General features: G+C 61.1%; 2 protein-coding genes, 1 long non-coding RNA gene and 1 other non-coding gene across 4 annotated transcripts in view; 2 read left to right on the top strand and 2 right to left on the bottom strand.

The window, feature by feature from the left end:
• Window positions 1–3,169, top strand: part of LOC119114265 (peroxidase) — a 45,521-nt gene extending 42,352 nt beyond the window's left edge. Inside the window, exons 13-15 of the mRNA XM_037238467.1 lie at window positions 250–455; window positions 1,146–1,315; window positions 2,096–3,169. Coding sequence (XP_037094362.1) covers window positions 250–455; window positions 1,146–1,315; window positions 2,096–2,301 — 582 coding nt within the window. The 3' untranslated portion in view covers window positions 2,302–3,169. The remainder of the gene's footprint in view (window positions 1–249; window positions 456–1,145; window positions 1,316–2,095) is intronic.
• Window positions 3,170–5,071: 1,902 nt separating this feature from the next.
• LOC119113547 ((E3-independent) E2 ubiquitin-conjugating enzyme UBE2O) overlaps window positions 5,072–27,676 on the bottom strand; it is a 30,917-nt gene continuing 8,312 nt past the window's right edge. The window contains exons 5-30 of the mRNA XM_037237845.1: window positions 26,284–26,402; window positions 25,862–26,067; window positions 25,433–25,552; window positions 24,597–24,769; window positions 23,898–23,976; window positions 23,227–23,356; window positions 22,699–22,879; window positions 22,610–22,644; window positions 22,014–22,125; window positions 21,289–21,348; window positions 19,579–19,697; window positions 18,897–19,064; window positions 17,922–17,988; window positions 17,369–17,404; window positions 17,295–17,305; window positions 16,671–16,755; window positions 15,879–15,975; window positions 15,389–15,499; window positions 14,839–15,002; window positions 10,256–10,377; window positions 9,635–9,774; window positions 8,665–8,765; window positions 7,928–8,028; window positions 6,182–6,243; window positions 5,867–5,970; window positions 5,072–5,269 (exon numbers count right to left, since the gene is read on the bottom strand). Coding sequence (XP_037093740.1) covers window positions 5,195–5,269; window positions 5,867–5,970; window positions 6,182–6,243; window positions 7,928–8,028; window positions 8,665–8,765; window positions 9,635–9,774; window positions 10,256–10,377; window positions 14,839–15,002; window positions 15,389–15,499; window positions 15,879–15,975; window positions 16,671–16,755; window positions 17,295–17,305; window positions 17,369–17,404; window positions 17,922–17,988; window positions 18,897–19,064; window positions 19,579–19,697; window positions 21,289–21,348; window positions 22,014–22,125; window positions 22,610–22,644; window positions 22,699–22,879; window positions 23,227–23,356; window positions 23,898–23,976; window positions 24,597–24,769; window positions 25,433–25,552; window positions 25,862–26,067; window positions 26,284–26,402 — 2,778 coding nt within the window. The 3' untranslated portion in view covers window positions 5,072–5,194. The remainder of the gene's footprint in view (window positions 5,270–5,866; window positions 5,971–6,181; window positions 6,244–7,927; window positions 8,029–8,664; window positions 8,766–9,634; window positions 9,775–10,255; window positions 10,378–14,838; window positions 15,003–15,388; window positions 15,500–15,878; window positions 15,976–16,670; window positions 16,756–17,294; window positions 17,306–17,368; window positions 17,405–17,921; window positions 17,989–18,896; window positions 19,065–19,578; window positions 19,698–21,288; window positions 21,349–22,013; window positions 22,126–22,609; window positions 22,645–22,698; window positions 22,880–23,226; window positions 23,357–23,897; window positions 23,977–24,596; window positions 24,770–25,432; window positions 25,553–25,861; window positions 26,068–26,283; window positions 26,403–27,676) is intronic.
• TRNAW-CCA (transfer RNA tryptophan (anticodon CCA)) lies at window positions 13,046–13,117 on the top strand. The gene has a single exon. It is a non-coding gene; the product is annotated as a tRNA-Trp (tRNA).
• LOC119113979 (uncharacterized) lies at window positions 15,439–17,339 on the bottom strand. The gene is made up of 4 exons (XR_005095988.1): window positions 17,295–17,339; window positions 16,671–16,755; window positions 15,879–15,975; window positions 15,439–15,499 (listed from the first exon to the last, which is right to left on the bottom strand). It is a non-coding gene; the product is annotated as an uncharacterized LOC119113979 (long non-coding RNA).

Raw genomic sequence — 27,676 nt, 5'->3', positions numbered from 1 at the left:
AAACGCTGAGAGCACGTTAACGCCACGCAGATGACTCAGAGCTACTGGTAGTTTATTTCCGAGGCGAATTTGGGGGACCGACCGCTCGTTTTGTTCGGTGTTGACCCGTGACGTGCTCGCCGCTGGCGGCCGCCGACTGCAGCCTCTGCACCGTCACGCCCTGCGGCTTGTCGCGCCCCGGCGCACCCCGTCCACCGCCGCGGGCGCCCCACGCGCCGCCGCCGGCGCTGACGCCAGACCCGTGCCCAGATCACGATGCACCTCTTCGAGCCGGATTCCGCGCCGACCGGGCTCGACCTGGGCGCCATCAACGTGCAGCGGGGTCGGGACCACGGCCTGCCGCCCTACAACGCGTGGCGGCGCCACTGTGGCCTGCAGCCGCTCGCCGACTTCGCCGCTCTCCGCCAGATGGCGCTGCAGCCGGCGCAGGCCGACCGGGTGGAGGAGCTGTACAGGTGCTCACGGCTGGACACAGGACGTGCTCCGGGGCGTGCTCCAGGACGTGCTCCGGGGCGTACTCCGAGGCGTGCTCTGGGGCGTGCTCCGGGGTGTGCTCCGGGGTGTGCTCCGGGGCGTGCTCCGGACGAGGAGGGACGGGAGGAAAGCGGACGGTCTTGACCGTGTCGGAAAGTTTGGGTGCGAACCGTTATGGGGCCTTGGATCTGTGGGACTGAACAAAGCTCGGAACTTCCGTACTTTTTTCGTGGGGAGGTGATCTTGCACTGGATCTTCGTCAACGCGTCGACAGGAATGGCCCGATTGTGTTAATGTGGATGTGACATTACGCTATCCTACAAATCAATATCGCTGGTGTTAGCTTCTAGTAGGACACTTCGCTTAGCGCGCCTCCGGGGTACTTCTATGACCGTAGTAGAAGTTTGCACTGTATTTCGCAATATTGACTGTTGGTGTGACTGACTGTTGACTGTTGGTGCTTTGCAATGTTCGCGTTGAAACCCAGCTGATCACATCGCATTTCAAGCCTGGCTAACATCGACATAGCTCACTCCACACGTTGATTTGTTTCTATGTTTCCTGATGCGTTTAGGTACAGTGATGAAAACCATACAGTGCGGCAGGGTATCGGATCAAAAGCCACCATTGCTGTGCATCTTGAGCGAGCGCGTCCGCATCTGCCCATCCAGGTCCATCGACCACGTGGACCTATACGTGGGCGGCCTGCTGGAGCCGCCGCTGGAGGGCGCTGCCGTCGGGCCGACCTTCGCCTGTCTGCTCACCGACCAGTTCGTGCGCATGAAGACGGGCGACCGGTTCTGGTACGAGACCGGCGACCCCCTGCTGCGCTTCTCGCCCGGTGAGTGTACCCCGAGGGGCCGGCGGCCACGACGCCGCCGCGGGGGGACGCATGCTCGGCGCCCCGGCTCGCTGATCACCATCATCTCGTGGTTCTCGATTGGCACTGCTCGCGTTGCGGGTGCTTATCAGCGCGGGCCGGGGCGGTGTGCTGTACCCCGATGAGAACTGCCGAGGTTAAATAACAATTATATTGAACATCCGCAGACCATAGCTGTCAAGGTCACCGAGATGACACCATACCTTTATATAAACCGGGGACACTGGTTTTGGAACGAGCGCGTGGGGCCGACGTCGTTATGTTAACGAAGCCATATACCATAGATGTTTGCCCAAAATGCATAGTTGTCGTATATCACTGTTGTAATCTGTATTCGTTGTACTGTATCACTGTTGTAAATCACTGTTGTACTGATGCGTCTGGATAGATTTCGTGTCACTGCAATGCACGGTCTCCTGCGTATGAGGTTGTAAACCTGCCAAATGATCAGGAAAATTTGACCTATGACCTGACATAATGGAGTCGATCATTGGCCAGCCAACGTATAACTTGCCACCAATCGCGAGATCTCGTTGAGACCAATCCACTAGGTTTTTTCTAAGCTCATCTTCATTAGTTTTGAAGCGGCAGGGGTCGCATCGCCCTCCTCTATCTGTCCGCGCTATGAATAACAGCAGCTCTGGGAGAGGGTGGGCGTGAACACAAGAGTGGTCCTAACTGTGCAGTGAATGCGATCAGAATGTCGTGAAGCCGTTAACCGACTGTCTCGTCGCCGTTTAGACCAGCTGCGCCAGATTCGTCGCGCCAACCTGGCCCGCGTTCTGTGCGACACGTCCGACCGGCTGGAGAAGGCGCAGCCGCGGCCGCTGCTGCTGCCATCTGCCGACAACGCGCCAAAGCCGTGCGGCTCGCTGGCGCTGCCAGTGATGGATCTCTCTTACTGGGAGGAGCCGGCGCCGCGCGCCACGACCTGCAGCTCCTGCTGACCACGCGACCTGGGTGGCACCCCAGTGGGGCGCGGCACGCGGCGTGGTGCGGTGGACGCGTCTGGCTGCCATCGATGACTCACTTATGACTCGCGGGGAGGGGGCGAGGAGGGGAGGGGAGGGGGACGTGCAGCACAGGTACCGTCGTGAATAGAGCCGGGAGAAACAGCGCCATAACCCGAGCATTCGTCCCCACCTCTGGTGCAGACGCCCACTCGGTAGCGGCCTGAAGGCGGTCCGGTGCCTGGTCTTCCTCACCAGCCGGTGCTGGTGTAACATTCCTCCCGCGTATACCGCATATCCCGGCGTATCTTTCAGCGGTCCGAGATTTGTCACTGGCTCTATTGGGGCTGCAGTCTTTCGTGGAGACGTTGCCGTTGGACGCTGGTTGCCGGGAAGTAAACCTGTCGAAATGTGACCGCCTGGGCATGCCGTGCCCACAAAAGTCGCGTAGGATGTTGAGCCTGCGGTGCAATGCGCAGACACACTGCCAGATTTTTGTTCGATGCAGCTGTTCGTACGAGATTGAAATCATATGTTGTTGATTTGTGTCATCAGTTTCAGCGGACTCGCTTGCTTTTTCCCTCTGGTCTGTGCAGGAAGCTCACGGACGCGCGGTCGTTTTGTTACCCTTCGAGCAATACTGCAGCGACGGTTGATGGCAGTTGTCCATCATTCCTCTTCTCCAGACGGGTGTATTCGGCCCAGTTCCGGCAAGTCGAGCGGGCAGATGAAATGCACATTGCATTATTGCAGTGGCAACGACACTGCATGCGAATCAGCGCGCTGTCTTGATATGATATTATGTCCATGGCCGTGTTCCCGCCATGCTTATCGGTTAGCGATGTGCCTGAACGCCCCAATACACATACACTAATTGTGATAAGCTCGGGTGCTTCTGTTTTTGCCAGCTCGCGGGTCTCACGGCGCGAGGTCCACCGTCCCGAGCCGCGGCTCCAGCGCGGGAGCAGGCTGCGCGGCCGGCCGGTGTGACCGTGGTGCAGGCCAGCGAGGCGGCGGACTGGGGCGGCCTCCTCGGTCGGAGGGTCGCGGGCGGCGACGCCAGAGGGGGCGGGGCGGCGGACAGGGGCGGCCCCCTCGGTCGGAGGGTCGCGGGCGGCGACGCCAGGGAAGGCAGAACCTCTCCCTCGGGCAGAGGGTCGCGGGCGGCGACGCCAGGGAAGGCAAGACGGCGGACTGGGACGGCCCGCTCGGTCGGAGGGTCGCGGGCGGCGACGCCAGGGAAGGCTAGACGGCCCACTCGGTCGGAGGGTCGCGGGCGGCGACGCCAGGGAAGGCTAGACGGCCCGCTCGGTCGGACGGTCGCGGGCGACGACGCCAGGGAAGGCTAGACGGCCCACTCGGTCGGAGGGTCGCGGGCGGCGACGCCAGGGAAGGCAGGACAGCGGACTACGACGGCCGCTCGGTCGGACGGTCGCGGGCGACGACGCCAGGGAAGGCAGGACGGCCCATTCGGTCGGAGGGTCGCGGGCGGCGACGCCAGGGAAGGTGGGACAGCGGACTGGGACAGCCGCTCGGTCGGAGGGTCGCGGGCGGCGACGCCAGGGAAGGCGGGGCGGCGGACTGGGACGACCCTCTCGGTCGGAAGGTCGCGGGCGGCGACGCCAGGGAAGGTGGGACAGCGGACTGGGACAGCCGCTCGGTCGGAGGGTCGCGGGCGCCGACGCCAGGGAAGGCAGGACAGCGGACTGGGACGGCCACTCGGTCGGACGGTCGCGGGCGGCGACGCCAGGGAAGGCAGGACAGTGAACTGGGACGGCCGCTCGGTCGGAGGGTCGCGGGCGGCAACGCCAGGGAAGGCGGGGCGGCGGACTGGGACGACCCCCTCGGTCAGTGTCGCCAGGCGCCAGGCGAGGTGGCGGGAGTCGGCCACCAGGCTGGCACGAGCCGGGAGCAGGGCGGGCATCGACCAGTGTTGTCAGTGAGCGGCCAGGATTTTGATATGGGAAAATGGTCCAGTTTCATTTCTTCAAGTCACTGACACTTAACTGTCTACAGTTACTAACGGTACAACCGATGAGTTTCAATCAAATCTTTCACGTGATATGAATTATTCCTCCCCGCGATCTGTGTGTCTGCTAGGTTTACTCGGTCCTCCGAGGGCGCAAACTGGCCGTCAGCTATTACCTTGCAAACCTTCCGAGATTTTGTTAATGGCGCACTAAGTACCATCAGCCGTGTCTCCCAGCACGACGAACCTAGCGTCTGTTCCCAGACCCCTCCTCCGCATCCAGCAAAGCGAACAAACAGCGGGCAAGCTTAACAGGTTTATTCGCAATAAGATTACACCGCGGCGATTAAAACGCGCGAGTGCGCGCACCGCCCGTCCTCACTTCATGATTCGCCGAACCAAGAGCACCACACACGTTCAGTAGTGAAGCCCAGGCCGCAGCCGGGCGCGAACCAGGCGCGGTCGCAGCCAGCGCGAGCGCATGGCGCGCGCCGCGTTTTGGCGCCAGCGCCAGACTCTGCCGCGGCCGCCGGCGGGCCCCAGCGTCGAGCGAGAGTCGACACTCAACGGCCGGTCCGCTCGCCCCTGTCAGGGGCAGAGGATCCGGTTCCGCCATGCGCTCTCGGCCCTCCGCCGCGCGCGCCGGCGGCCGCCGTCCACGCGGCGGCGCATCCACGCGATCAAGTGACGCGTCCACACGGCCGCTCAGCTCCACACGTCCACACCGCGGCGGCGCTGGCCGGCCGCCGCGGTGTCTCAGCCGCGCAGGGTGTGGAGGGAGCGCGTGTGTGAGGGGGGGGGGGGGCAAACCGAACAGCACAAGAACACGCGGCGCGCGCGCCCGCCGCCCGCCGCCGTGGGCGCCGCACCAATCCGTCAGTGGAATCATTGGTTACAAAGGGCCCTAGTGCGCCACCAAGGCTAACTGGAGGCGGCGTCGGCCGGCGGCGGCGGCTGCGGGGCGGCGCCGTCCCGAACGCCGTACTCCTGCAGCGTCTGAAACGAGCGCCGTCGTCAGGGCGGCCGAGCTCCGCGGACGGGGAGGCGTCCCAGCCCGAAAGCTGGGTCAGCCAGCCGTTCTGTGAGCGCAGTGACCGAGGCGGGAGCGGTCGGAGGCCAGTGCGAGCCGCCACGCAGGGTCAGCGGCCGAGCGGGAAAACGGCGACCCGGGCTTGGGCGCCGCCCTCCGTCGGCCATTGTGAAGCGGATCCTCACCAAGACATCACAATACCGTGGGATCCACCAATACCAAACGATCAATGCTTCACACCCATCCACCCCAGGGTGTTACACGTATCCGGTTCACACCATTACTGCCGCTGCGGCGAACGGCGCCACATCCGAGGAGTCATTCAACCTAGTTACATGAAACACACGGCCTGCTATATTATCCCACGGCGGCTTCGTGACTCCATGCCGCACACTGCCATCCTCGGGGCCGGCTCCTCAGACATTTGCCTATCACAACTATGGCACCAGGGACTCTCCACACACGCCACGGCAGCTTATTATGCTTCTCCGCGCCCACACAATGCGGGGGCCGGGGCCGGGGCACCGCAGTCTCGTCCGCCTCACCCGGCGTCGACAGCTCACCTGTTCGAACGTCTTGAGCGCCTTACGCAGCGTGATGCCGAAGCCGCGGGAGGCCGGCAGCAGCGGGAAGTCAGGACGGTCAAACTCGGCAGGCTTGCCTTCTGCTGCCGGGCGTGCATGCGGGGGAGGGGGAGGGGGTCAGAGGTCAGCCGCCGGCCAGCATGCTCCCACCGGAAGCGGCGGGGCCGGGTTTGCTCAGTCTCAGCAACACACATGTAACGAACAGCGACGAACCCGTGCCAGACCACCTTATCGAGCGTTGTACCCAGCCCTTATCCCCGGAGCCACACTGGGACAGGTCGACAGCAAACTCACCAGTCGTCGGTGTGCCGCCCGCCTCCGACACCTCCAGCCAGTGCCGCAGACGCGCGATCAGCCTGAGGCAGATCAGGTGACATCGATCCAGGTCACGCCGGGTCAGGTAACGTCAGCCCAAATTGGGTTAGCTCCCGTAAGGTCGGTCGGGCCAGGTCAGATGACCTCATGGGGAGGGCGCAGGGGACCGGAGTGACGCTCGAGCCGGCACCAGACGGCGGGACCCCCACGGCGGACACCTGCAGGGGAGCCGGCATCCCCACCCGACACGTGACAGGCGACGCTCAGAAGCACACGGCATTGACTCAAACGGCGCACAGATGTCACACATTAGCCACAATACCACGAAAGTGGTGCCAGCAGTGTAGGTGGTTGCTGATCACTTATGACTGACATGCATGTCTGACCGGCTGTCCGTCCTCGATCAATCAACTCACACCAAACGCTTTCTCATTGGCATCGCCCATTGATGGTGTTTCCCGACAAAACAAAACAACCACACAAGCATGGCTGAGCCGTGCATTTGACCCCGATATTTGAGAGGAGACTGACCAGGCTAGCAGTGGCCTGCACCTGAGTAGTGACCGGAGCTAGCGGTGACCTGCACCTGGGTAGTGACTGGGGCTAGCAGTGGTCTGCGCCTGGGTAGTGACCGGAGCTAGCGGTGACCTGCACCTGGGTAGTGACTGGGGCTAGCAGTGGTCTGCGCCTGGGTAGTGACCGGGGCTAGCAGTGGCCTGCGCCTGGGTAGTGACTGGGGCTAGCAGTGGCCTGCGCCTGGGTAGTGACCGGGGCTAGTAGTGGCCTGCGCCTGGGTAGTGACCCGGGCTAGCAGTGGCCTGCTCCTGGGTAGTGACCCGGGCTAGCAGTGGCCTGCTCCTGGGTAGTGACCGGGGCTAGCAGTGGCCTGCGCCTGGGTAGTGACCGGGGCTAGTAGTGGTCTGCGCCTGGGTAGTGACCGGGGCTAGCAGTAGCCTGCGCCTGGGTCGTGACCGGGGCTAGCAGTGGCCTGCTCCTGGGTAGTGACCGGGGCTAGCAGTGGCCTGCGCCTGGGTAGTGACCAGGGCTAGCAGTGGCCTGCGCCTGGGTAGTGACCGGGGCTAGTAGTGGCCTGCGCCTGAGTGGTGACCGGGGCTAGCAGTGGTCTGCGCCTGAGTGGTGACCGGGGCTAGTAGTGGTCTGCGCCTGGGTAGTGACCGGGGCTAGCAGTGGTCTGCGCCTGGGTAGTGACCGGGGCTAGTAGTGGTCTGCGCCTGGGTAGTGACCGGGGCTAGCAGTGGCCTGCGCCTGGGTAGTGACCGGGGCTAGTAGTGGTCTGCGCCTGGGTAGTGACCGGGGCTAGCAGTGGCCTGCGCCTGGGTAGTGACCAGGGCTAGCAGTGGCCTGCGCCTGGGTAGTGACCGGGGCTAGCAGTGGCCTGCGCCTGGGTAGTGACCGGGGCTAGCAGTGGCCTGCGCCTGGGTAGTGACCGGGGCTAGCAGTGGCCTGCGCCTGAGTGGTGACCGGGGCTAGCAGTGGCCTGCGCCTGGGTAGTGACCGGGGCTAGCAGTGGCCTGCGCCTGGGTAGTGACCGGGGCTAGCAGTGGCCTGCGCCTGGGTAGTGACCGGGGCTAGCAGTGGCCTGCGCCTGGGTAGTGACCGGGGCTAGCAGTGGCCTGCGCCTGGGTAGTGACCGGGGCTAGCAGTGGCCTGCGCCTGGGTAGTGACCGGGGCTAGCAGTGGCCTGCGCCTGGGTAGTGCACTGACCTGTGTGCGCGAGTCCGCATGTGCTCTCCGACCTCCTCCACGAACACACACGGCGGGTTCTTCAGGATCTCTGTCAGAGACTGCACCAGCTTCAGGATCACCTGCGGACGAGCGGTGCTGCTAATCACGTGTGAAGTGTGACAGTGTGATGCAGTGTAGAGTGAGTGGACCAACATCCAAAGTGACGCGGCCCGGAGTGCATCAACACCCATAGTGTGATTTTTAATGGATCATGCCAAGATACAAACACTGCAACCACCCGCAGCCGGGCGAACCGGCTCCACGATCACCGGCGAGGGACGGGGTGCGACTGGTAACACGCGCGCTGACACACTGACCGCTGTACGTGTGTCAGAGTCTGAGCAAACTTCGATGCTGGGGTCTCGGCTTATACCATCTCTTTCGCAGGCAAAATCTGAAGCGCAATGACGCCCTCAAGGTGGCACTTGTGACTTAAAGCGCTGGTGGAACTAGGCACGCTCTCCTTAAACACACCACCCACATCCCACTCCCACCCTTCACCCACCCACGACTCTTCTCCATTCGGGTATCCGAGGATGGTCGGCATGACCTTGAAAAACCGTTATGTTACGTTGTCATCAATTCAGAACAGTCACTAGGGCCAACACTCCATGGCCTACAAAACTTCTCTGGGCGGAACTGAACTCACATCCACCCATCCGCAGCCGGCCGCCTCACACCACACGGTCGCCGCCACCTGTGGTCCGCCAACTGACCATTTCGTTGTAAAGCCGGCTGTTCTCGGCGCCCTGCTGCGAGCCGCGCTGTTTCTCGTAGCCGGCTTCGTTGTAGTATGGCTCCGACGCCAGGATTAGACCTGTCGGCCGATGCGGGGTGCTCGTGGTCGCTGCGGCCGCACAGAACTAGGCGCCGACCGGACACGGCCGCACCGAACTAGACGCCGACCGGACACGGCCGCACAGAACTAGGCGCCGACCGGACACGGCCGCACCGACCTAGACGCCGACCGGACACGGCCGCACAGAACTAGGCGCCGACCGGACACGGCCGCACAGAACTAGACGCCGACCGGACACGGCCGCACAGAACTAGGCGCCGACCGGACACGGCCGCACCGACCTAGACGCCGACCGGACACGGCCGCACAGAACTAGGCGCCGATCGGACACGGCCGCATCGAACTAGACGCCGGCCGGACACGGCCGCACCGAACTAGACGCCGACCGGACACGGCTGCACTGAACTAGGCGCCGACTGGACACGGCAGCACCTAACTAGACGCCGACCGGACGCCGCAGCACTGAACTAAACGCTGACCACACACGGCAGCACTGAACTAGACGCTGACCAGACACGGCCGCACAGAACTAGACGCTGACTGAACAAGGCAGCGCAGAGCCCGGCACACCAGTCGCTGACTTCCGTGGCATCGAGTAGCATCGCGGGAATGCACCACGGCGTCGAAAGCTGAATAGCATCATAACACACAAGTCACAATTTATGGGTACTATCAACGCATGCAATGACGCGGGTACCATGGATACTGTATTTTCGTGGACACCGGGGGCCGTGAAAGTCCCAAGCGTCAGGAATCGAACCAGAGCCTTCATACACAGCGCTCAGCGCAATACGCGCACAGAAACAGTAGCATAACCGCACGCTCGGACCCCACGATGCACCAGCATCATTAGTGACGTGCTGGCGGAGGCACGCCACGCGACTGACCTTGTATGGAGACGAGCACCTGCATGAGGCTGGAGGAGGACGACCAGACCTCCGATCCGCGGCCGCCCCACGTACCCAGCAGCGAGACGCACACCTTGCCGTCCTCGTACAGGTTCGGGTTCAGCCGGTCCGAGCAGTAGCTGGGGCAGCAGGCAGTAGACGTCCATAACACAGCTCAGCGGCACAACGCCACACACGGCCCGCGATCAGCTCGTGACACGACTTCAATGACCGCCGCCAGGCTCCGCCGCTCGGGGCTCCCGGGCTTCACGCCATGGGGTCATGACGTCAGAGCGAGACAGCGCAAATAAAGGATGCTGCCTATCACGTACAGAAACGGCCTGTCGGGGCTGGTCATTGCACCACATGATAACAATCCTGACACATGATCGCAAGCGAAGAGACTAGGCCATCTGAGTACACACCTTCGCATAGCGACCGGATCATTGCGACACGCTGCGAATACAGCGCAACATGAAAAAGGCCGCCGCCAGAGGACTCTCAGACCAAGACGCCCATCCGTGCGGGCTCCGACTTCTCCGACGAAAACACACATAAAAAACACCTCCGAGACCGGGAGGTCGGTTCAGGAACACCGCGCCGCCGCCAGGCACCGCTGACCTGATGTAGTGGAAAATGGGCGGACTGCGCGGGTAGTCCTGCGACAGCTGCACCTCGAAGAAGAACAGGCCGTCCTCGTATGGGGTGCGGCGCGGCCCAGTGATCATCACCGAGTACAGGTCCTGAGAGGTGAGGTCAGCATGGGGTCGGCAGAGGTCGGCGTGGGGTCAGCGAAGGTCAGCACAGGGACAGCGGAGGTCAGCACGGGGTCAGCGCAGGTCAACACGGGGCCAGCGGAGGTCGGCACCGGGTCAGCGCATGTGCTCGGGGCCGCTGTTGGCGGTCCTTACGACGGAACACGGTACAGCAAACACCAGGGAAACGGGTACGGGTCCCGACAACAGGACACAGCTGGTCACATGGCACCGCCGTACTGTAAGAAATAGGCTGCGCAAAGGATGCTATTACGGCACTATCCCAAATGATGCACCACATGAAAATGATGTGAGCGCAATGTGGCGCCGCCGGGAACAGGTAACGACAACACAAATGGGTTTAGCGAACGGCGAGGACAGCTACAGACAAGAGCCTCAAAGCATCACGAGAATTCCAGTCACGGAAAATAAATTACCGGTATCATGACAATGTATCATGTGCAGAACCGTTCTTGTGTCGAAGAAATAATTACGACATATGTAACGCATCTGATCCCACCTTGATCCCACCTTTGCGAAAGCGAAATGGAAACAGAACCGTCTGAACGTGGCATGCGTGAGCCCGAACATGGACTGGAAACTGGCATGATCGAACTCGCGCGACTATGAACAACTGATTGTGGTGAGGTCCTGAACGCGAGCCCTACGGCCCAAATGATAAGCAGATATTCAGGGCTGGCAGCACGGGTACGGGCGTCACGCGGTCAGGTGACGGAGCCATGGCCCTGACATCCCACACTAGTACGCCACACTACACTACGCTAGCACACACACGCCACCACCACTAGCAGCAGTGTCATCCATGCACCTGTTGTTAAGGCCTGAGCCGGACAATATCAGGACGTAGAATCGCGAGGGCTCCAGAGCACAGTTCGAGTCCACCCCGACCCAGCTCATCTCCAAATGCATATGAATCTAACTGCCGGGCGGAGCAACGCAAATCGGCGGATGCCGTAAACAAACGAGTGCCGTCCAAACCGAGAGACTTGCTCTTCCCGGATGCATGATGCGGCATGATATATTGTTCAGAGACGAGGCGGGAGCCACGCAAAGCGGCGTGATGTGCCTCACCGAACTTTCTCCCCCTAAGAAAATCCTGGCCGCCGCCCCTGCTGCTGGCGGAACACGTGCCACGGGTTCCGCCAGCAGAAGAGGCGGAGGGACAGGGGCAAGCCCTCTTCCCAAAGTTTGTAAGATGTAAAATCTCACCTGAGACGGCGCTCTGTACACCCACCGATGGTCTCACAAGATTTGATCCACACACTTGACATTGCACACGACGATGAGTTTTTGAGACTTTTGATTGACGCTACACACAACTTGATCTGACCAGTCTATAAGACTTAAGTACCTAAGTAGTACATAAGGCTGTGGTCCCATGCGCACAACGCTTCTAGTCGTAGGTGTTCTTTTGTCTCCGCTGTTTTGGGGAGGGAAGTGTTGGCGGTGTTGCGATTGTGTTGTGGTGTTGTTTCGCTATGTAGTCATTTGGTAGGCCACGTCGCATGCGCCCGGGTGGTCGCATCGACTAGTCTTGTTGACGCCTACGTGGTGTGCGTTACGCAGCCCGTAGTCCATGCCTAGACAGCAAAATTTGTTACACTTCGTTCGAGCTTCGAAGGGGGCGTGAGCGCGTGGAGCCCCATGGGAACCACTACCGCGTGGACACGACACGTCGGGACCCCCATGTCCGAGTAGCGCCAAAGAGCCCCGACCTGGAAACAGGAACGGCCGTAGCACCCCAATTGCTATCATCTTTTGAGAGGCCCCTTTTCCTAAACTTATAGCACAGAAGCTAACCGTAGAGTACCAAAAACTCAGATAAATGAGGCCCCCAAACCTGAGGTACAGAGCAATAAATCGTGCTCAGAAGACACTGTTCCGCATCACGAGGCACGTTTTCTGCGCTACGAGACCGCCTTAATAAAAAAAGTAGCTCATGCTCTGGATCAGGAGGCTCCTGTTGTGCTAAGAAGGCCCCGTTACGAGCTAGAAGGCCCCACTCCGGATAAGAAGGCACCCTTCATCTTCAGGAGGCCCCATTTCTAGAAACAGGAGGCCCTTAATGCATCAGAACGCTGCGGTTCTGGATAAAGATTCCCTGTTTGGAAAAACGAGGCCGCTTGGCTAAATTTCGGGCCTCCTTCGTAAATTGGAAGCATCCTGTCCCAGAATAGGACGCCCCTCTTTGATTCAGGGGCCCTTTTCTGCAACAGGAGGCTACCGAGGCTACCTTTACACTACCGAGACCCTTTATTGGATCGCCAGAAGGACCCATTCGGAATTTTTAATTGAAACTGTTTTACTTAGATATAATAGCCGTAGCAGTTAATTAAACAAGGACATGCCTTCGGCACCCCTGCCTCTTGAATACGACGCTGGCCAGGAGTGAGGATGTCCTATTTCGTCCAGGAGGCCCCATGAAAATTCGTGGCGCCGCCTCTCCTTACACAGATCTGGACTGGGGAAATTAGATCCGTATAGCAGTGTTTTCAACTTTGAAAAGAGCACCAAAACGCAAAATTTTCACGCATCAACATCCTTTTTTTTCAACCATTTTCATTTCAACATCCAAGCTGGGCGCGGAACTTCTGTTGCACCGATGGGAAGGTAAATTTGCCCGCCCCGGCCCACCGACTCCGTGGCGCAACGGTAGCGCGTCTGACTCCAGATCAGAAGGTTGCGTGTTCAAATCACGTCGGGGTCAGGAACCTTTTCACAGAAATAGACATGCCCGCAAAGGATCTGCCAGACGGACTCTACACGCGCGGTTCTTTCTTTCTAAATAAGGCGATCCTTCGGAGCCACGCTAGACACATCATTTCATTAAATTTGAAATAACTACCGGGCACAAGTAGTTGGGACTGGGCACAAATGTTAAACGTGATGCCCTTAATGTGTGCCTCGAGTGTTTCCTAACCGACTGTGACAGTGCACAGAGACGACGGTTTCCAAAATCCTGTTGGCTACAAAGGTATACTCCAGCTTTACAAACACGACGGATTTGCTATGCACCACGACATGACTACATAACAACTGTTTTTACACCTAACTGAGCTTGCTGCAACATCCTTGTTCAAGGACTGACATGTGCACCACACAGCAAAAGTTTGTGGAATTGACTACTTACTGGACCAAGATTCCCGTATTTCTCTTTTTGCTTAAATCAAAACGTTTGGCACCCTCATAAAATTTTATCCACCACTGAGCACCAATAACACACAAAACACCATGAGGAAAAAATAAGACAATAAAAAAACAAACAAAAAAACAGGTGGTTCAGCTCGTGAACAGTTTGAGCAGCTTCTACACATCCAGATGTCATCCGCTATTGACAGCCCAACCAGGGGTGTCAATTTCTGCAAATTATTGGGGGGGGGGGGCAAAAGAAGACCTGACAACCTACAACCAACCTGGTTTTTCTCACGGGATTTATCCCGCTTTATTTTAGTAAAACGCAATAAATATTTCTCATCTTTGTAAACTAAGTCTTTAATCTACGCAGCATAGAAGTCAGACAGGGATGGATCCAGGGAGCAGACACTGGACGCACGCGTCTCTTCTGATCGGCACGTGAAGGCGCCCCTTTAGAGGCCACCTTAGGGTGCGATGACGCTCTTCTGTGGCGGTCATGGGAGGCGGCAGGCATTTTGGTTGTGGGGGACGGGGTCGGGTTTAGCCACGGAGGACTTAGGTTATTTCCATATTCCAGAGCTTTTCACTTTAACCTCACAAATCATTGCGTATCTTACGACACTAGGTATGCGAAGTTTATTGCATTGTTTATCCGCTCAGCTATTACGATTTTTATCTTGCCGTGAGAGCATCCATGACTTTTTGTTATGAAAGTAGTACCAGAAGCCACCACGCAGAAAGATCAAATGAAGATAGCTGTTGTGTTATGATCACCTTTTACCCACGTTGATTGCAGTATTCCAGTCAAAAATATTGAGGGGGGGGGCAAGCCAGCATTGGGGGCCCAACTCCACATTGGGAGGGGGTCAGGGCCCTAAAAAGGACACAAATCGAAACCTGTGGGCCCAAATCGATCCAGGACCCAGTGCAGCTCATAACAGGGTAGCGCTGGTCAGGATGTGTGATTCACATCCCAGACATAGTCTAGCTATAGCGGGCCTTGAATGAGTTAACATACAACTCATGTGCATTTCAAATTATTTGAAGATGATTCTCCCAGACAAGGTGAAATTAGCTGATGCCGTGCAGTTTCCCATCGCTCAATATGCATAATTCTAACTGCGTGATGATGGTGTTCTCTGGCAGGGTGTTAATCAGGACGCACATCTCGATCACAAGCAGATAACATCCACCGACCACAGCCTCCTCGAACTGCCTGATGCTGAAAGCCTCAGGCAGGGCCGTGGCCAAGGTGTGAGTGTCATAAGTCACAAGGAGCCTATCATCACTTACAATTCGCTCCTCGAATCCCTTGACGATAATGCCGTCGGGCAGGGCCCTGGTCAGGATGCGGATCTCGCGCCGGACGGCCCGCATGAAGGCGGGCGGTTCCACTGGCTGGAACAGGCTGACCTTGAACTTGTGCGCGTCCGGCACCGAAGGCAGGGTCGTGAACTCTGCAACACAGCGTCCATGACCTGAACACCGGGCTCAATCAGGGACTTTGCACCGCTGCCGGGTCATCGACCTCAGAACGGGGCCCCATCAGGGCTGTAACCATAGAGCTGAGACCAGTAAGCGTTCAAAAGGCGGCTGCGACACTTACGGTTGAGATAATCGATCTCGATGTCAAATTCAAACATCCACCCTCAGTAAGAGACAAGACCGGTGACTTCAGCGGAGGGTTGCAACCAAAGGGACATATCAAGGTCAAGTCCGATGAATCCCTCCCATGGCCGTGGCCGAACTGCATTTGACTTCGGTGCCAGAAATCCGTGACCCCTGCCACTTCAGCTTCGGCACCATACACGCTCCTCGGCGCACGCCGTCGGCGCTGACTGACCTTGACTGTGACCTTCTGCGGCGCCTCCAGCCGCGTCCCCGGCGGCGTCTGTCGGCGGCGTGACCTTCACCTCGTCCGGCGACAGCAGCTCGGCATCTTCGCCGCCCTCTCCTGCGGCGCCGGGGCGAGGGTCACCCACGCGCACCGCCGACCCGTCCCAGCACGCAAAGTATACCACAGCACAGCAGCAAGCCACACGGAAAACGGCAACGCGCTGGCTGTCTAAGCGACTTGTGCTATCTAGTCTCCGATATTACGAGATTCGGGATTTGAGAGCGACTACGGACCGCTACCTGATCAATGAACAAGACGTACAATCAATCAGAATATAAAACTCTATAACCCTCCGATCGCAATGGTCTACGATTGCCCGCAGTCTGGAATGCCACCAATGCCAGTCCAGAACAGCTGATCAATGACAGATAGACGACAGACACCACAGCCGGCCCCGGCCCCGGCGGCGGCGGTGGCGGCCGGGCCGCTCCCATACCGTCGGTGCGCGCGTCGCCGTTGATGCCGGAGTCGTCCGCCGCCGGGCTGGCGCCGTCCAGCGCCCCGCCGCTGAGGGAGATGCCGTACCGACGCACCTGGCGGCGGCCGGGCCACGGTCAGCACGCCGCGGGTGGGTGGAGCGACACCCCGGGTGGGTACTACGACACCCCGGCGACACCGCAGGTAGGTAGCGCGATAGCTCGACGACGCCACGGGTGGGTAGAGCGACACCCCGGAGACGCCGTGGGCGGGTAGAGCGACATCCCAACTGCGCCGCGGGTGGGTGAAGCGACACCCCGGCGCACGGCCCGAGGACGCACGCGGCGGATTATCCGCTGACGGTACGTGTGGCACAAGTCGACACGTTTAAATACAGCTGACCATAATATCACTCGTTAGGGACATCACTGACGAGGCAGCGTCCCGTCCAACCACGCTGCCATTGCAAACATCTGCTAAGTTTGCTTGTTTAACTTTACACGTGAACACATCGCTCCCGATTCCTGAGCCCAGGCCCAGGCATGACCCAGTCAGCACCCTCATGCATGACCCCGCCAGGACCCTCAGACATGACCCAGTCAGGGCCTCCATGCATGCCAGGATCTTCAGATACAACCCCCCAAGACCTCCAAGTGTGACGTTTCCGGACACGCAAACATGAACCGACCAGAACCCTGAGATGTGACCCTGCTGGGCCCTCTCACACGACCTCGCCGCGACCTGCGCCTCCGCACCCGTCGGCGCCTCCACCCTGACCCCGTCCGCGAGGGGAAAGGGGAGGGGCACTCACCACTTCCTCATGAGCCAGCAGCAGTTGAGCCTTGAGCTTGGCGCAGAACTGGGCGCACTCGTTCATGCCGGCTCCCTCCGGCGGGCTGGCGCGGGCGAGACAGACAGATCAGCCAGCTGACACGGTCAACGGCGGCGGCCCGGGCCGGTGGAGCGGCGCCGCGCACAGCGGCACCAGCCGTCACCGGGCCAAGCCAGCACCAACTGGCCCGAAAGCCCACACAAGTATGGCCAGACAGCTCGTGAACGAAAACGCTGTGGGCCTGTTCAAGCAACATTGGTTGCCGCTGCTTATTACCGTACGTTATACAGGACATTGGCGTCACCAGCTCCAGGTGGGAGCCGAGGATGGGGACAAACTTCTGCGGCGAGCTAATACGGAGAGTTAACTTGGGAGGTACGGCCTACTGTGTTCGCCGGCTCTGGGTGGGCGCTATTTCACTAGGACGCGATTCCGGCGCGAGTCGGAGCAAGAATCCCCGGCGCTAGCGATTCCAGTGGCCGCCAGACCATCCGCCGACGGCTAGACGGCCAGACCACCAGGCCAACCAACCGCTGACGGCCAGACGGCCAGACCACCAAGCCAACCACTGACGGCCAGACCGCCGGACCGCGCCGGACTGACCTGGCCGTCTCCTGGTTCGGCGCGTCGCCGCCAGGGGCGTCACCGTCGGCCAGCCGGCAGGGCGCCGTCACCTCGCGCTGCGCGGCGAACGCCCGGCTCCGCTCGCGGATCTGGCGGCGGTCAGGTCAGCTCAGGTCAGCTCAGGTCAGGGCGCTGCACAGGGGACGGCCTCGTCACGCACCCCACTGCTCCCCGCGCGGAGCGCACGCGCTTACAGCGCTCTCTAAGGCGTCAGCAGCCTGGCTCAACACGTGATCAGATGGTCACGTGTTGGGCAGGCTGATCCTATTGGCTCCGACAAGACTGCGTCGGATATAGCGCCACTATAGTACCAATGAATAGCGATTTTAAACACCTGGCACAACGTATAACACAACAGCTTAATTAAATGCCCGCGCACGCCCGGCACAACAAGTAACACCTTGACATTCTAATCAAATTCGCTCGACGGAGATACAACACCCGAGTAACCTGCCCGACGTCGGCCGGGGGGCGGGGGGGGGGGGGAGTGGAGGAGACCCGTATGTCGGCCGGCCTCATCTGGCCAACCAAACCGACGGAATGGGCTGGGGGGGGGGGGGTAAGGGGGGGGGTAAGGGGGGGGGGTACCATGTTGTCCAGCCTCACCTGGCCAACCAGACCGCCGAAGTGGGTGTCACCGAAGAACGACGTGTCCATCAGCTTGTCCAGGAACCTGAGGAAAGGGCAAGAGGCTTGACACCAGCAGTCACACACACGGCTACGACACCGATTCGACGAGGGCGGTGTTTGCTTGCAACACAAAGTTGGCGGACGGGCAAATCAATCTGATCAGACACACTCAAATGCGCTGACGGACGCGACCGGCTCACCACCGGCGGACACCTGACAACCGCCACGCTCCTTGACACAGTGTCAGGCTGACAGTGACGTCTCCGCTGCATATACGCACTCGCAACACTGCACACCGTCTGCCCAATGACGGCGCCAGTCCGGCCGGCCAAGCCTGAGGGGTCTGTAAACGACGGCAACATACCCAGCCTCCTCCCACCACGCGCGTAACCACGGGGGTCGGGCAGCGAGACAAACCGTCTCAATTTGTATACAGTGCAATTTTCTCTCCCTCAAATATGTCCGGACATTTTCGCGTCTTTCCATTCACAATGCCACTTTTAGATAAGCTTGTCCACCACACCCAAGCCTGATTCCCCCCCCCCCCCCCCCCCCCCTCCATCTCAGAGCCGTGATTACACCCATGCCTCCGACCGCACATCGAACTGACGCACCGTCGCAGCAGCCAGAGGCCCGTGACCACGAGATTCCCGTGGCACTGCGACAGCGGCCCAGTCGTTCTACCACGGAGGATGTTTACCCAAGTTTCTTGTGGTCTCCAGCAGAAGCTTCAGCCTTCATTTCACAATCGATGCAAACGCATACGTGCCATTAGTGAGTACGTGCCACGAGTCTTTCGCTTGCGTATCGACGCTTAGTCACCTAGCGTCTGTCTACATCGAGGACTGCATCCCTCCGCCTCAGACGCGGAGAGGCACGCTCTACAGGGTGTCCCCACGGCATCCCCCTTCCCGTCCCAATCCTTAAACAGAGGGCGGGCAGAGCCCGCACCTGCTGTTCTTGTGTATCTCCAGCAGCTGCTTCATGATGAGCGGGCTCTGCAGGGCCGAGTTGAGCGTGAAGATCTCCTCCAGCCGCGTCATGGCCACGCGGATCTTCTCGATGATGGCGGCCAGCTTCGGCTTCAGCCGCTCGTCCGGCAGCTGCTCCTGGTCAGAGCTGCCGGCCGGGTCACCACCGGTCAGGTCAGGTCACCGGGCCCGCGTCAGGTCAGCTCACCAGGCCCGCGTCAGGTCAGGTCAACGGACCCACGTCAGGGCTGGTCACCGGGCACGCGTCAGGTCAAGTCGCCGGGCCCGCGTCAGGCCAGGTCACCGGGTCCGCGTCAGGTCAGGTCACCAGGCCCGCGTCAGGTCAGGTCAACAGGCCTGTGTCACGGAACGAGTCACATAAACGAGTGCCCACTGGAACGATACTCCGCCGCGGCACTAACAGCGACCCGGGGTGGTAAATGGGGTACCTCGCACCCGACACGCCGCTCGCTCACCCAACACCGCACACTAAACGGCCTATAAAAGGCGCTCCTGAACGCCACCGTGTCAGCGCTATGAATCAAAGCCACGCCCCGTTGTGAGGCGACCCTCGCAGGGTGACGAGGAGCTCTCGGCGCGTGGTGACAGGGACCAGTCACCCATTGCCTTCCCCTCCTTCCCTCCACCCGCACCAAACTCACCCGACGTCACCGGCCACCATCGACTCCTCCGACTGCGTCTCCCACTCGGCTGACTCGGTTGACTCAGCCGAGTCGCCGTTGTCCCACAGCTCGCCCTCGTCCGAGTCGTACTCGCCCACCTGGCGGAGTCGGGCAGGCGGGTCACGCGGATTAGTCTGAGTAGGTCAGTTTGAGACAGACCCGGGTCAGTCTGAGACGGACGCGGGTCCGCCTGAGACGGGCACGGCTCAGCCTGAGACGGACGCAGGTCAGCCTGAGACGGGTGCGGGTCAGCCTGAGACGGACGCGGGTCAGCCTAGCCTGAGACGGACGCGGGTCAGCCTAGCCTGAGACGGACGCGGGTCAGCCTGAGACGGACGCGGGTCAGCCTGAGACGGACGCGGGTCAGCCTGAGACGGACGCGGGTCAGCCTAGCCTGAGACGGACGCGGGTCAGCCTAGCCTGAGACGGACGCGGGTCAGCCTAGCCTGAGACGGACGCGGGTCAGCCTGAGACGGACGCGGGTCAGCCTAGCCTGAGACGGACGCGGGTCAGCCTAGCCTGAGACGGACGCGGGTCCAGCCTAGCCTGAGACGGACGCGGGTTCAGCCTAGCTCTGAGACGGACGCGGGTCAGCCTAGCCTGAGACGGACGCGGGTCAGCCTAGCCTGAGACGGACGCGGGTCAGCCTGAGACGGACGCGGGTCAGCCTAGCCTGAGACGGACGCGGGTCAGCCTAGCCTGAGACGGACGCGGTCAGCCTAGCCTGAGACGGACGCGGGTCAGCCTGAGACGGACGCGGGTTCAGCCTAGCCTGAGACGGACGCGGGTCAGCCTGAGACGGACGCGGGTCAGCCTAGCCTGAGACGGACGCGGGGTCAGCCTAGCCTGAGACGGACGCGGGTCAGCCTAGCCTGAGACGGACGCCGGGTCAGCTAGCCTGAGACGGACGCGGGTCAGATAGCACTGTGACGACGCGGGTCAGCCTAGCCTGAGACGGACGCGGGTCAGCCTAGCCTGAGACGGACGCGGGTCAGCCTAGCCTGAGACGGACGCGGGTCAGCCTAGCCTGAGACGACGCGGGTCAGCCTAGTCCTGAGACCGGACGCGGTTCAGCCATAGCCTGAGACGGACGCGGGTCAGCCTAGCCTGAGGACGGACGCGGGTCAGCCTGAGGACGGACGCGGGTCAGCCTAGCCTGAAAGCTACCGGGACGCGGGTCAGCCTGAGACGGACGCGGGTCAGCCTAGCCTGAGACGGACGAGGGTCAGCCTGAGACGGACGCGGCTCAGTCTGAGACGGACGCGGATCAGTCTGAGACGGACGCGGATCAGTCTAAGGACGTCTGTTTCCGAGCAATCTCAACCATTAGCTAAGTTTTTCCCCACCCCCACCCCCGAGCACGTACAGCGACACCACCCCACGAGCGCTAGAACCCAACAGAGGCGAGGCGGGGGAAGATTGCGGGGGCGGCGACACGAAGCGTCCTGCTTATCTTACAGAGCTCTTACTTCCCCAATATATCGCGTCCATTAAGTGTGGGACATTTAAGCACACAGTTTACAACCACATGTTAAAGCGGTAACAGTGAATTGGATGCGTCAGGACCGGAGTCGCGGTTAGATACACACGCTGGTGGCTGCACGTAGGCCACGCCCCGCGCCTGCGGCGGCACGCTGGGACAGGCTGGGGTAACCAGCGCGAGCCACGCGGCCCAGACCGGCTCCTTACCCGGAACAGGTCCTGCGGGTAGCAGTTGGAGCTGCTGCCGTCCGCCCACCACACCTTAACCTGAGGCAGGGCGGCACCGGTCAGCGCCAGGTCACGACACCCAGGTCGAGTCAGGTCAGGGCAGGTCAGACGGCCCGCAGCTCAGTGCGGTGGCACTCAGACTTGACCCCAGTCGGGTTGAGGTTTGACTGAGGCCAAGGTTGGGGTTAGCATATGGGGTTGAGGAGGTTGGAGGTTAGAGGTTGGGGGAGGGGGGTTGGGAATTGAAGGGGTGGGCGCCATCAGGCTTCTGTGCTAGGAAGGAGCAATCGAAGCACAGGGGAAACTGGAACTGGAGACAAGTAGAAAACTGAGCCGACCCAGTTACAAACAACGGCGGATTACTCATTCACAGGAGAGGAGCATAACCAGTCAGTACTTCATGACTGTTTAACATGTGCTTCTATAAAAAAAAACTGAGGATGCATCAACTAGAGAGCAGTTTCCACCACGTCCGCACATCGCCGGCTTCGTCCAACGACGAGGGCGATGACGTTGCTCAAAATTCAAAAGCGACAATAGGTCAGACTACTTCAGCTGTCATGTTCACAATTGGACTGAAACACACCAACAGGAGGATACGGGTGTGGTGGAAGCCGAAAGGGGGAAATCTGCCCGCCATCACCCACGCACCCCACACCCGGCGCTGCCTGCGCCACCACTCCACAGCTGTGGTTCTCACTCACCTCGCCAGATGTCAGCACGTCGAGCACTTGGCCGGCGTGAGCGCAGCCGGGCGGCGCTGGTGAGCCGGCCGCCGGCAGGGGGACAGGCCCGTTCGTCTGGGGCTCCGGATCGCTGCCGACAGAAGGCCGAGGCAACGGTCAGTGTTGGGGGCGGGGGGTGGCGGTTGCCGCGAGACGCGCTGACGGCCGGCGCAGCGTGATCAGGCGACGCCAGATGGCGGGCCAGCCCGAGGGAACACACCGCGGCGGAGACAGCCGACGATCCCGGAACAGGCCGAGGCCTCGTCCAGCGACCACTGACACGCACTCGAGCCCTCTGAGAGCATGACAGATCGCTGACACCGTCGTGCGGTGACAATTACGGCGGCAGTCATCCGCGCTTCAGTCCACGAGTTGAGCCAGAACGAGTGGAGGCCGGGCCGCTTTTGAACAGTTCTCAGCTGCTTCTGAACCCGCCCGCACTCCAGCGCTGTCGCGCCCATCGACGCCATTTTTATCCCAAGGTCATCCCTGTATAATATTCAGACATGCCCCTTTCATGAAGAGGGAGAGGACCGGGGGGGGGGGGGGGGGGAGGAAGGCGAGACCCCACGCACCGTTCTCTGCCGTCCTGCGGCTGCGGCGCGGTCGCCTCGGGCTGCTGCTCGGCGGCGCCGGCCGGCGGCTCCGGCTGGCTCTGCTGTCCGTCGGCCGGCGACAGCGGCGGCGCGGCGTCGGCCTCGTCGCCGGAGCCCTGCTCGGGCGAGGGCGGCGGCAGGCGCGTCTGCGGCGACACGCTGATCACCACCGTGCCCGGCCGGTAGCGGAAGTCCGGGTGGTCGGAGAGATCGTACACGCTGGCCTCGGTCCGACGCAGGATCTGCGGGCTGGTCACGCACGGAGCCCGTCACACACTCGACCGGACTGCAATGGGGCGGGGCGGGGCGGGGCGGGGCGGAGCGGGCAGAGCGGGCGTTCACGCCGTGTGCCAATAACCAGGGGACAGGTATGCCTCCGCCTGCGCAGCTCGCTCCGTGGTCGATACGCCCTTCACAATTAACACGCAGTGTTTCGATGCGCGAGACAACACCGCAGCGCTCACACCACGCCCGCGTTTTCGCGAGACCGTAGCCGCGCGTGAGGCCCGCCTCGCGTGATCTCTTCACAGCTCCTCCTCGCCCCCGGCCCCCCCCCCCCCCCCCGACCTAGGGTGGCGAGAGTCGGCCGGTCTCACCTCGCCTGGCTGCCGAAGATGTAGATCTGGTACCAGTTGACCTGGGCGGTGCGGCCGGCGTGGTCCACCCGCTGCACCACGCCGTACTCGGAGGGGCCCGCCTCCGTCTTCTGCTCCACCACGTAGTCACCTGCCAGCGGCGCCGGCCCAGCCGTTAGATCAGGGTATTCCGGTGGCCAGTCAGAGCGCGTGGCACAACTGACGGGAGTCACACGGTCCTTCACAAGCCAGCGCACCAAGGCCAGCAACGACACTGATGGCTGGAACAGCCCACCCAAACCACTGAGGCCGACAAGAGCGGACACCACCGCAAAAGAGCGACTTCGATTGTGACACCTGACTAACGACAGCCACCACGGCCGTGTTGTACAGCACCCAGAATCTCAAGAGGCCTCCACCACCCCTACTAACAAATGTAAGCCTTCACTCATGATTGTCACCGCATGGTACCAGCCGGTCAAAACGCCACAAGTTTCATCCCTTAACTGGCCACTCATACATCAGACTTCAACGGGCATTGTCCGGCCATCCGTGGAGTCTGGCCTCTCCACCGAGCGGCTGCGCCGGAGGCGTGAGGCGAACCTGGGGCTGAGGATTGGGGTTCTGACTGGGGCTCGGGGCTGGCACTCGGGACTCGGGACTCGGGGACGACCGCACACCGGCCCACTCACCGGGGAAAAACTCGTGCTCGTCCAGGTGATGGGACGGGTGCAGGCTGATGGAGGGCAGCTCCTCCTCCACTGTGCCGTCCTGCGGAATGCCCCAGTCAGGTCAGCTCAGCTCACCACAGCTAAGGTCAGGTCATCTCAGGCTAGGTCATCTCAGGTGAGGTGAGGTCAGGTGCATCCACTTCAGGTCCGATTCGGTGAGATTAGTCCGGGTCAGGTCAGGTCAGGTCAAGCCTGCCCACCTCAAGCCGCGTCAAGTCAGATACATCTACGTCAGGTCAGATCGTATGAGATTCGTTCAGTTCAGGTCAGAATGTGTTCTCAGGCCATCCCCACAGTTAAACTATGAAAGTTTGGGTCAGGACAACATAAGGTTCGTGTTGGCTCACGCCATACCGGAGCAGGTCGTGGCACACACCATGTGGAGAGCCCGAGCCTAACACGCGGAGCAATGACGGCAGTCAACTATCGGAGACTGGCAGCAGAGCCTCGCCCGACATTCGACGCACTGATAAGCCGCCGGAGTACCGGCAGGTTGTTAGCCTTGCTCCGAGCCATGGCGCGGACCATGTGGGTCGAGTCACATATGCAGACAACATTGATTGTCGCGATCACACCGTGGTGCCATTTACAAACCAAGTAGTTAGCAGGCTCCGTGGGTGGCTGGCGCATTCGCGGAGACAAGTCGCTTCGCCAACCTACCTGCCAAACGACGGTCACCCAAGAGACGGTCTTCACCGTCTCCACCACAAGTGTATCACCGGCACTAAAGCTTCGCGTTTCGTACACAGGATGCCGACACGGTCGAGAGCGTTTCAGCTTGCGCTTCTTCATGATGTGCGTTTTCAGAGATGGACCGCGACGTGTGCGCTTGCCTGCCGGTGCAACTCACCCCGTCAACGCCATCTGTCAGCCGTACCCAACATTTAGAAGCCAACCACGATCATTCCACATGTCCTGACACCGCCTAAGGCTGGCTCCCACCCTCGGAACCCGCGCCAGTCGCAAAGCCCGGCGAGAGCCGCATCAGCGCGACGACGTCCTCCCCATACCAGCCCACGTGGGCACGCCAGCGAGGCCCAGTGTCCGCCGCTCGGGTCTTGCCGGAGACGGTCAGTAGCGGTGAGAGGGCGTGGACTAGCCCTTGGCACGGAGCGCGCGGGGTGCTGGTGCTAGTTCGCGCGCGGACCCGCGCCGTACAGAATTAAGGTGTAGATGCATGGCTGCCAACCAGTGGAGTGCACCGACAGATACAGCCTGCGGAACATGACGGCAAGGACGAAGTGTAGGGGTAGGGCACAGAGATGAGGTACAGGGGCGGGTGCAGGGGCAAGTGCAGGGGTGGGGTGCAGTGGTGAAGTGCGGGGGGTGCGGGGGTGGAGTGCAGTGGTGGAGTGCAGGGGGTGCAGGGGTGGGCTGCAGATGGTGCAGGGATGATGTACAGGGGCGTGGCGCAGCAGCGGCCTGCAGTGACGGGTTGCGGTGGAAGGGTGCAGGGGTGGGGTACAGTGCCAGGCGAGCCGGACAGAGCGCCGCACCTGCCGAGCCCACGCTGCTGTAGCTGCTGACGCTGCCCATCTCGTCGTCAAGCGGCTCACCGCCGTTGGGCAGACCCGCGCTGGCCGCCGGCGCCGCCGCCGCCGCACCAGCCACCGGCGCTGTCAACACGGTCCGGACACAGGTCAGAGTCACAGGTCAGGGTCACAGGCCGGTCACAGGACAGGGTTGCAAGTCACATCAGGTCACAAGTCAGGTCAGAGTTCAGGTCAGATGTCTGGGCACAGGGCACATATCAGGTCACAAGTCAGGTTACAAGTCAGGTCAGAGCTCAGGTCGAAGGCCTGGGTCGGGATGCGGTCCGCTCACACCGGATCACGACCAGCAACAGTCAATGACGAGGCTCGCGTGGCGGATATGCAGCCCCAGCCCAGTTGACCTCAGCAGGCGCCGCGGCCGTCGGCTCTCACCGCTCATCTCCGCCGGAGGCTGCGCCACGCGACCGGCGGCGGCCGGAGGCCGGGCCGCCGTCGGCCGCTTGCCCGCCTTCAGGGTGTCCTTCTCCAGCCGCTTCCACTCGTCGAGCGACATGACCAGGTCGTCCTCCCTCAGTCGGTACGTGTTCATGTCGCCCAGCTGGAGGGTACACGGCTCGAAGACATTCAACATGCGCACTCTGCCGGCAGAACAAGGATCAGGGTTAGCGCCTTTTAGGCCACGCCCAAGGCGAACGCTTGCTCCTCTTTCCCGTACATAACCGGCGGGACGTCCGTAAATGTTGCTGGAACATGCTGGGGTTGATAAATAACCTCCTTCCCCAGCATCTCCCCTCTCCCCGCTGTCCTCTGCGTCTCAGCGCCCATCCCCGCCAGCACCCCATCGCGCCTCTCACCGTTTGAGATCGTCACCGGTGATGACGTAGGCCGGCTGATCCAGGCTACCCTCTGACGTCACGGCACGACACTGCCAGTGCACGTTCAGTGACGTCACCCGGTACCGCGTCACCGTCACCTGGCGGACGGGCGTGGCGTCGGTCACATGCACATATCGCGTCCGTCACACGGACTATGACGTCAATCATACGGATGCATGACACCAATCACATGGAAGTATGACGTCATTCACACGGGTGTATGACACCAATCACACGGAATTATGACACCAATCACACGGATGTATGACACCATTCACACGGACGTATGCCATTCGCACGGCTGTATAACACCAATCACACGGACGGACGGTGCCATTCATACGTCTGTATGACACCAATCACACGGAAGTATGCCGTCATTCACACGGGTGTATGGCAAGAATCACGCGGACGTATGACGCCATTCACACGGGTTCATGACACCAATCACACGAAAGTATGACACTAACCACGCGGACGTATGCAGTTAGGCCTATCGCCGCATGACGTCAGTCACACGGCTGTATGACGTCAGTCACATGGCTGTACGGCGCCAGTCGCGCATAGGCAGACGGTCCAGTGGGAGTGCTGGTCCCACAGGGGCGGGCCTGAGGTGGGCGCGAGGCCTGACACACACGCTGGCGCTCGGCCGGAAGGCGTGGGCGCGTGGCGAGCCGACCGGCGCGCGTTCAGGTGCCGGCCCGGCGCGCAAGGTCGGCCGGACGCCTGCTGTCAGTGGCACGGGTCAACAGCGTCGGCCGCACACCCATCGTTCGGAGGCCGTGTCCAGCGGGGAGTCACAGCCGTGTCCGGCGGAGAGTCAAGGCCGTGCCCGGCGGGTTGTCAGCGCCGCTCGCCGGTGGCTCTTCGGCAGACTGAATCGATAGCAGTCGGCATGGCAAGGCGCTGCCATTGGTGGAAAGCACTGCACCGACACTGGTTGCGACGACTGACTGCGCAAAAAAACAACAGAAAATAACGGCCGTTTACTTATCATATGAATGCTACCGCCGAAACGAACACCTCTGTGCCTAACGAATTTAACACTGCCAAGCGTCTTCATCGTCTAACAACGCCAAACAGCCCCCCTCCCTCCCCGACAGATGACGTCACACCCGGGTCCAGCGAAACGTCGCGGTTTAGACGGGGTGAGAGGGGAGGGGGGGGGGGGACGCGGCGCGCCCCACAGCGTTGACGCTTGACAGCGGACCGGAGCAGCTCGATACCGGCCTGCGCGGCGCCGGCTCCCGGTCTGTTTGTGGCGTGCTCTGCCCGCCCCGCCAATGGGAGAAACAGAGAGATGGCTGGAGCTATTTTCGAGACCTCATCCAGGATGTACTGCGCCTGCCTTGGATGGGCCGGGCGATCCTTA

This window comes from Pollicipes pollicipes, unplaced genomic scaffold, assembly GCF_011947565.3.
Source record: "Pollicipes pollicipes isolate AB1234 unplaced genomic scaffold, Ppol_2.1 Scaffold_7262;HRSCAF=8765_pilon_pilon_pilon, whole genome shotgun sequence".
In the NCBI taxonomy this organism is placed as follows: Eukaryota; Metazoa; Arthropoda; class Thecostraca; order Pollicipedomorpha; family Pollicipedidae; genus Pollicipes; species Pollicipes pollicipes.
This window is presented reverse-complemented; position numbering and strand designations above follow the sequence as displayed.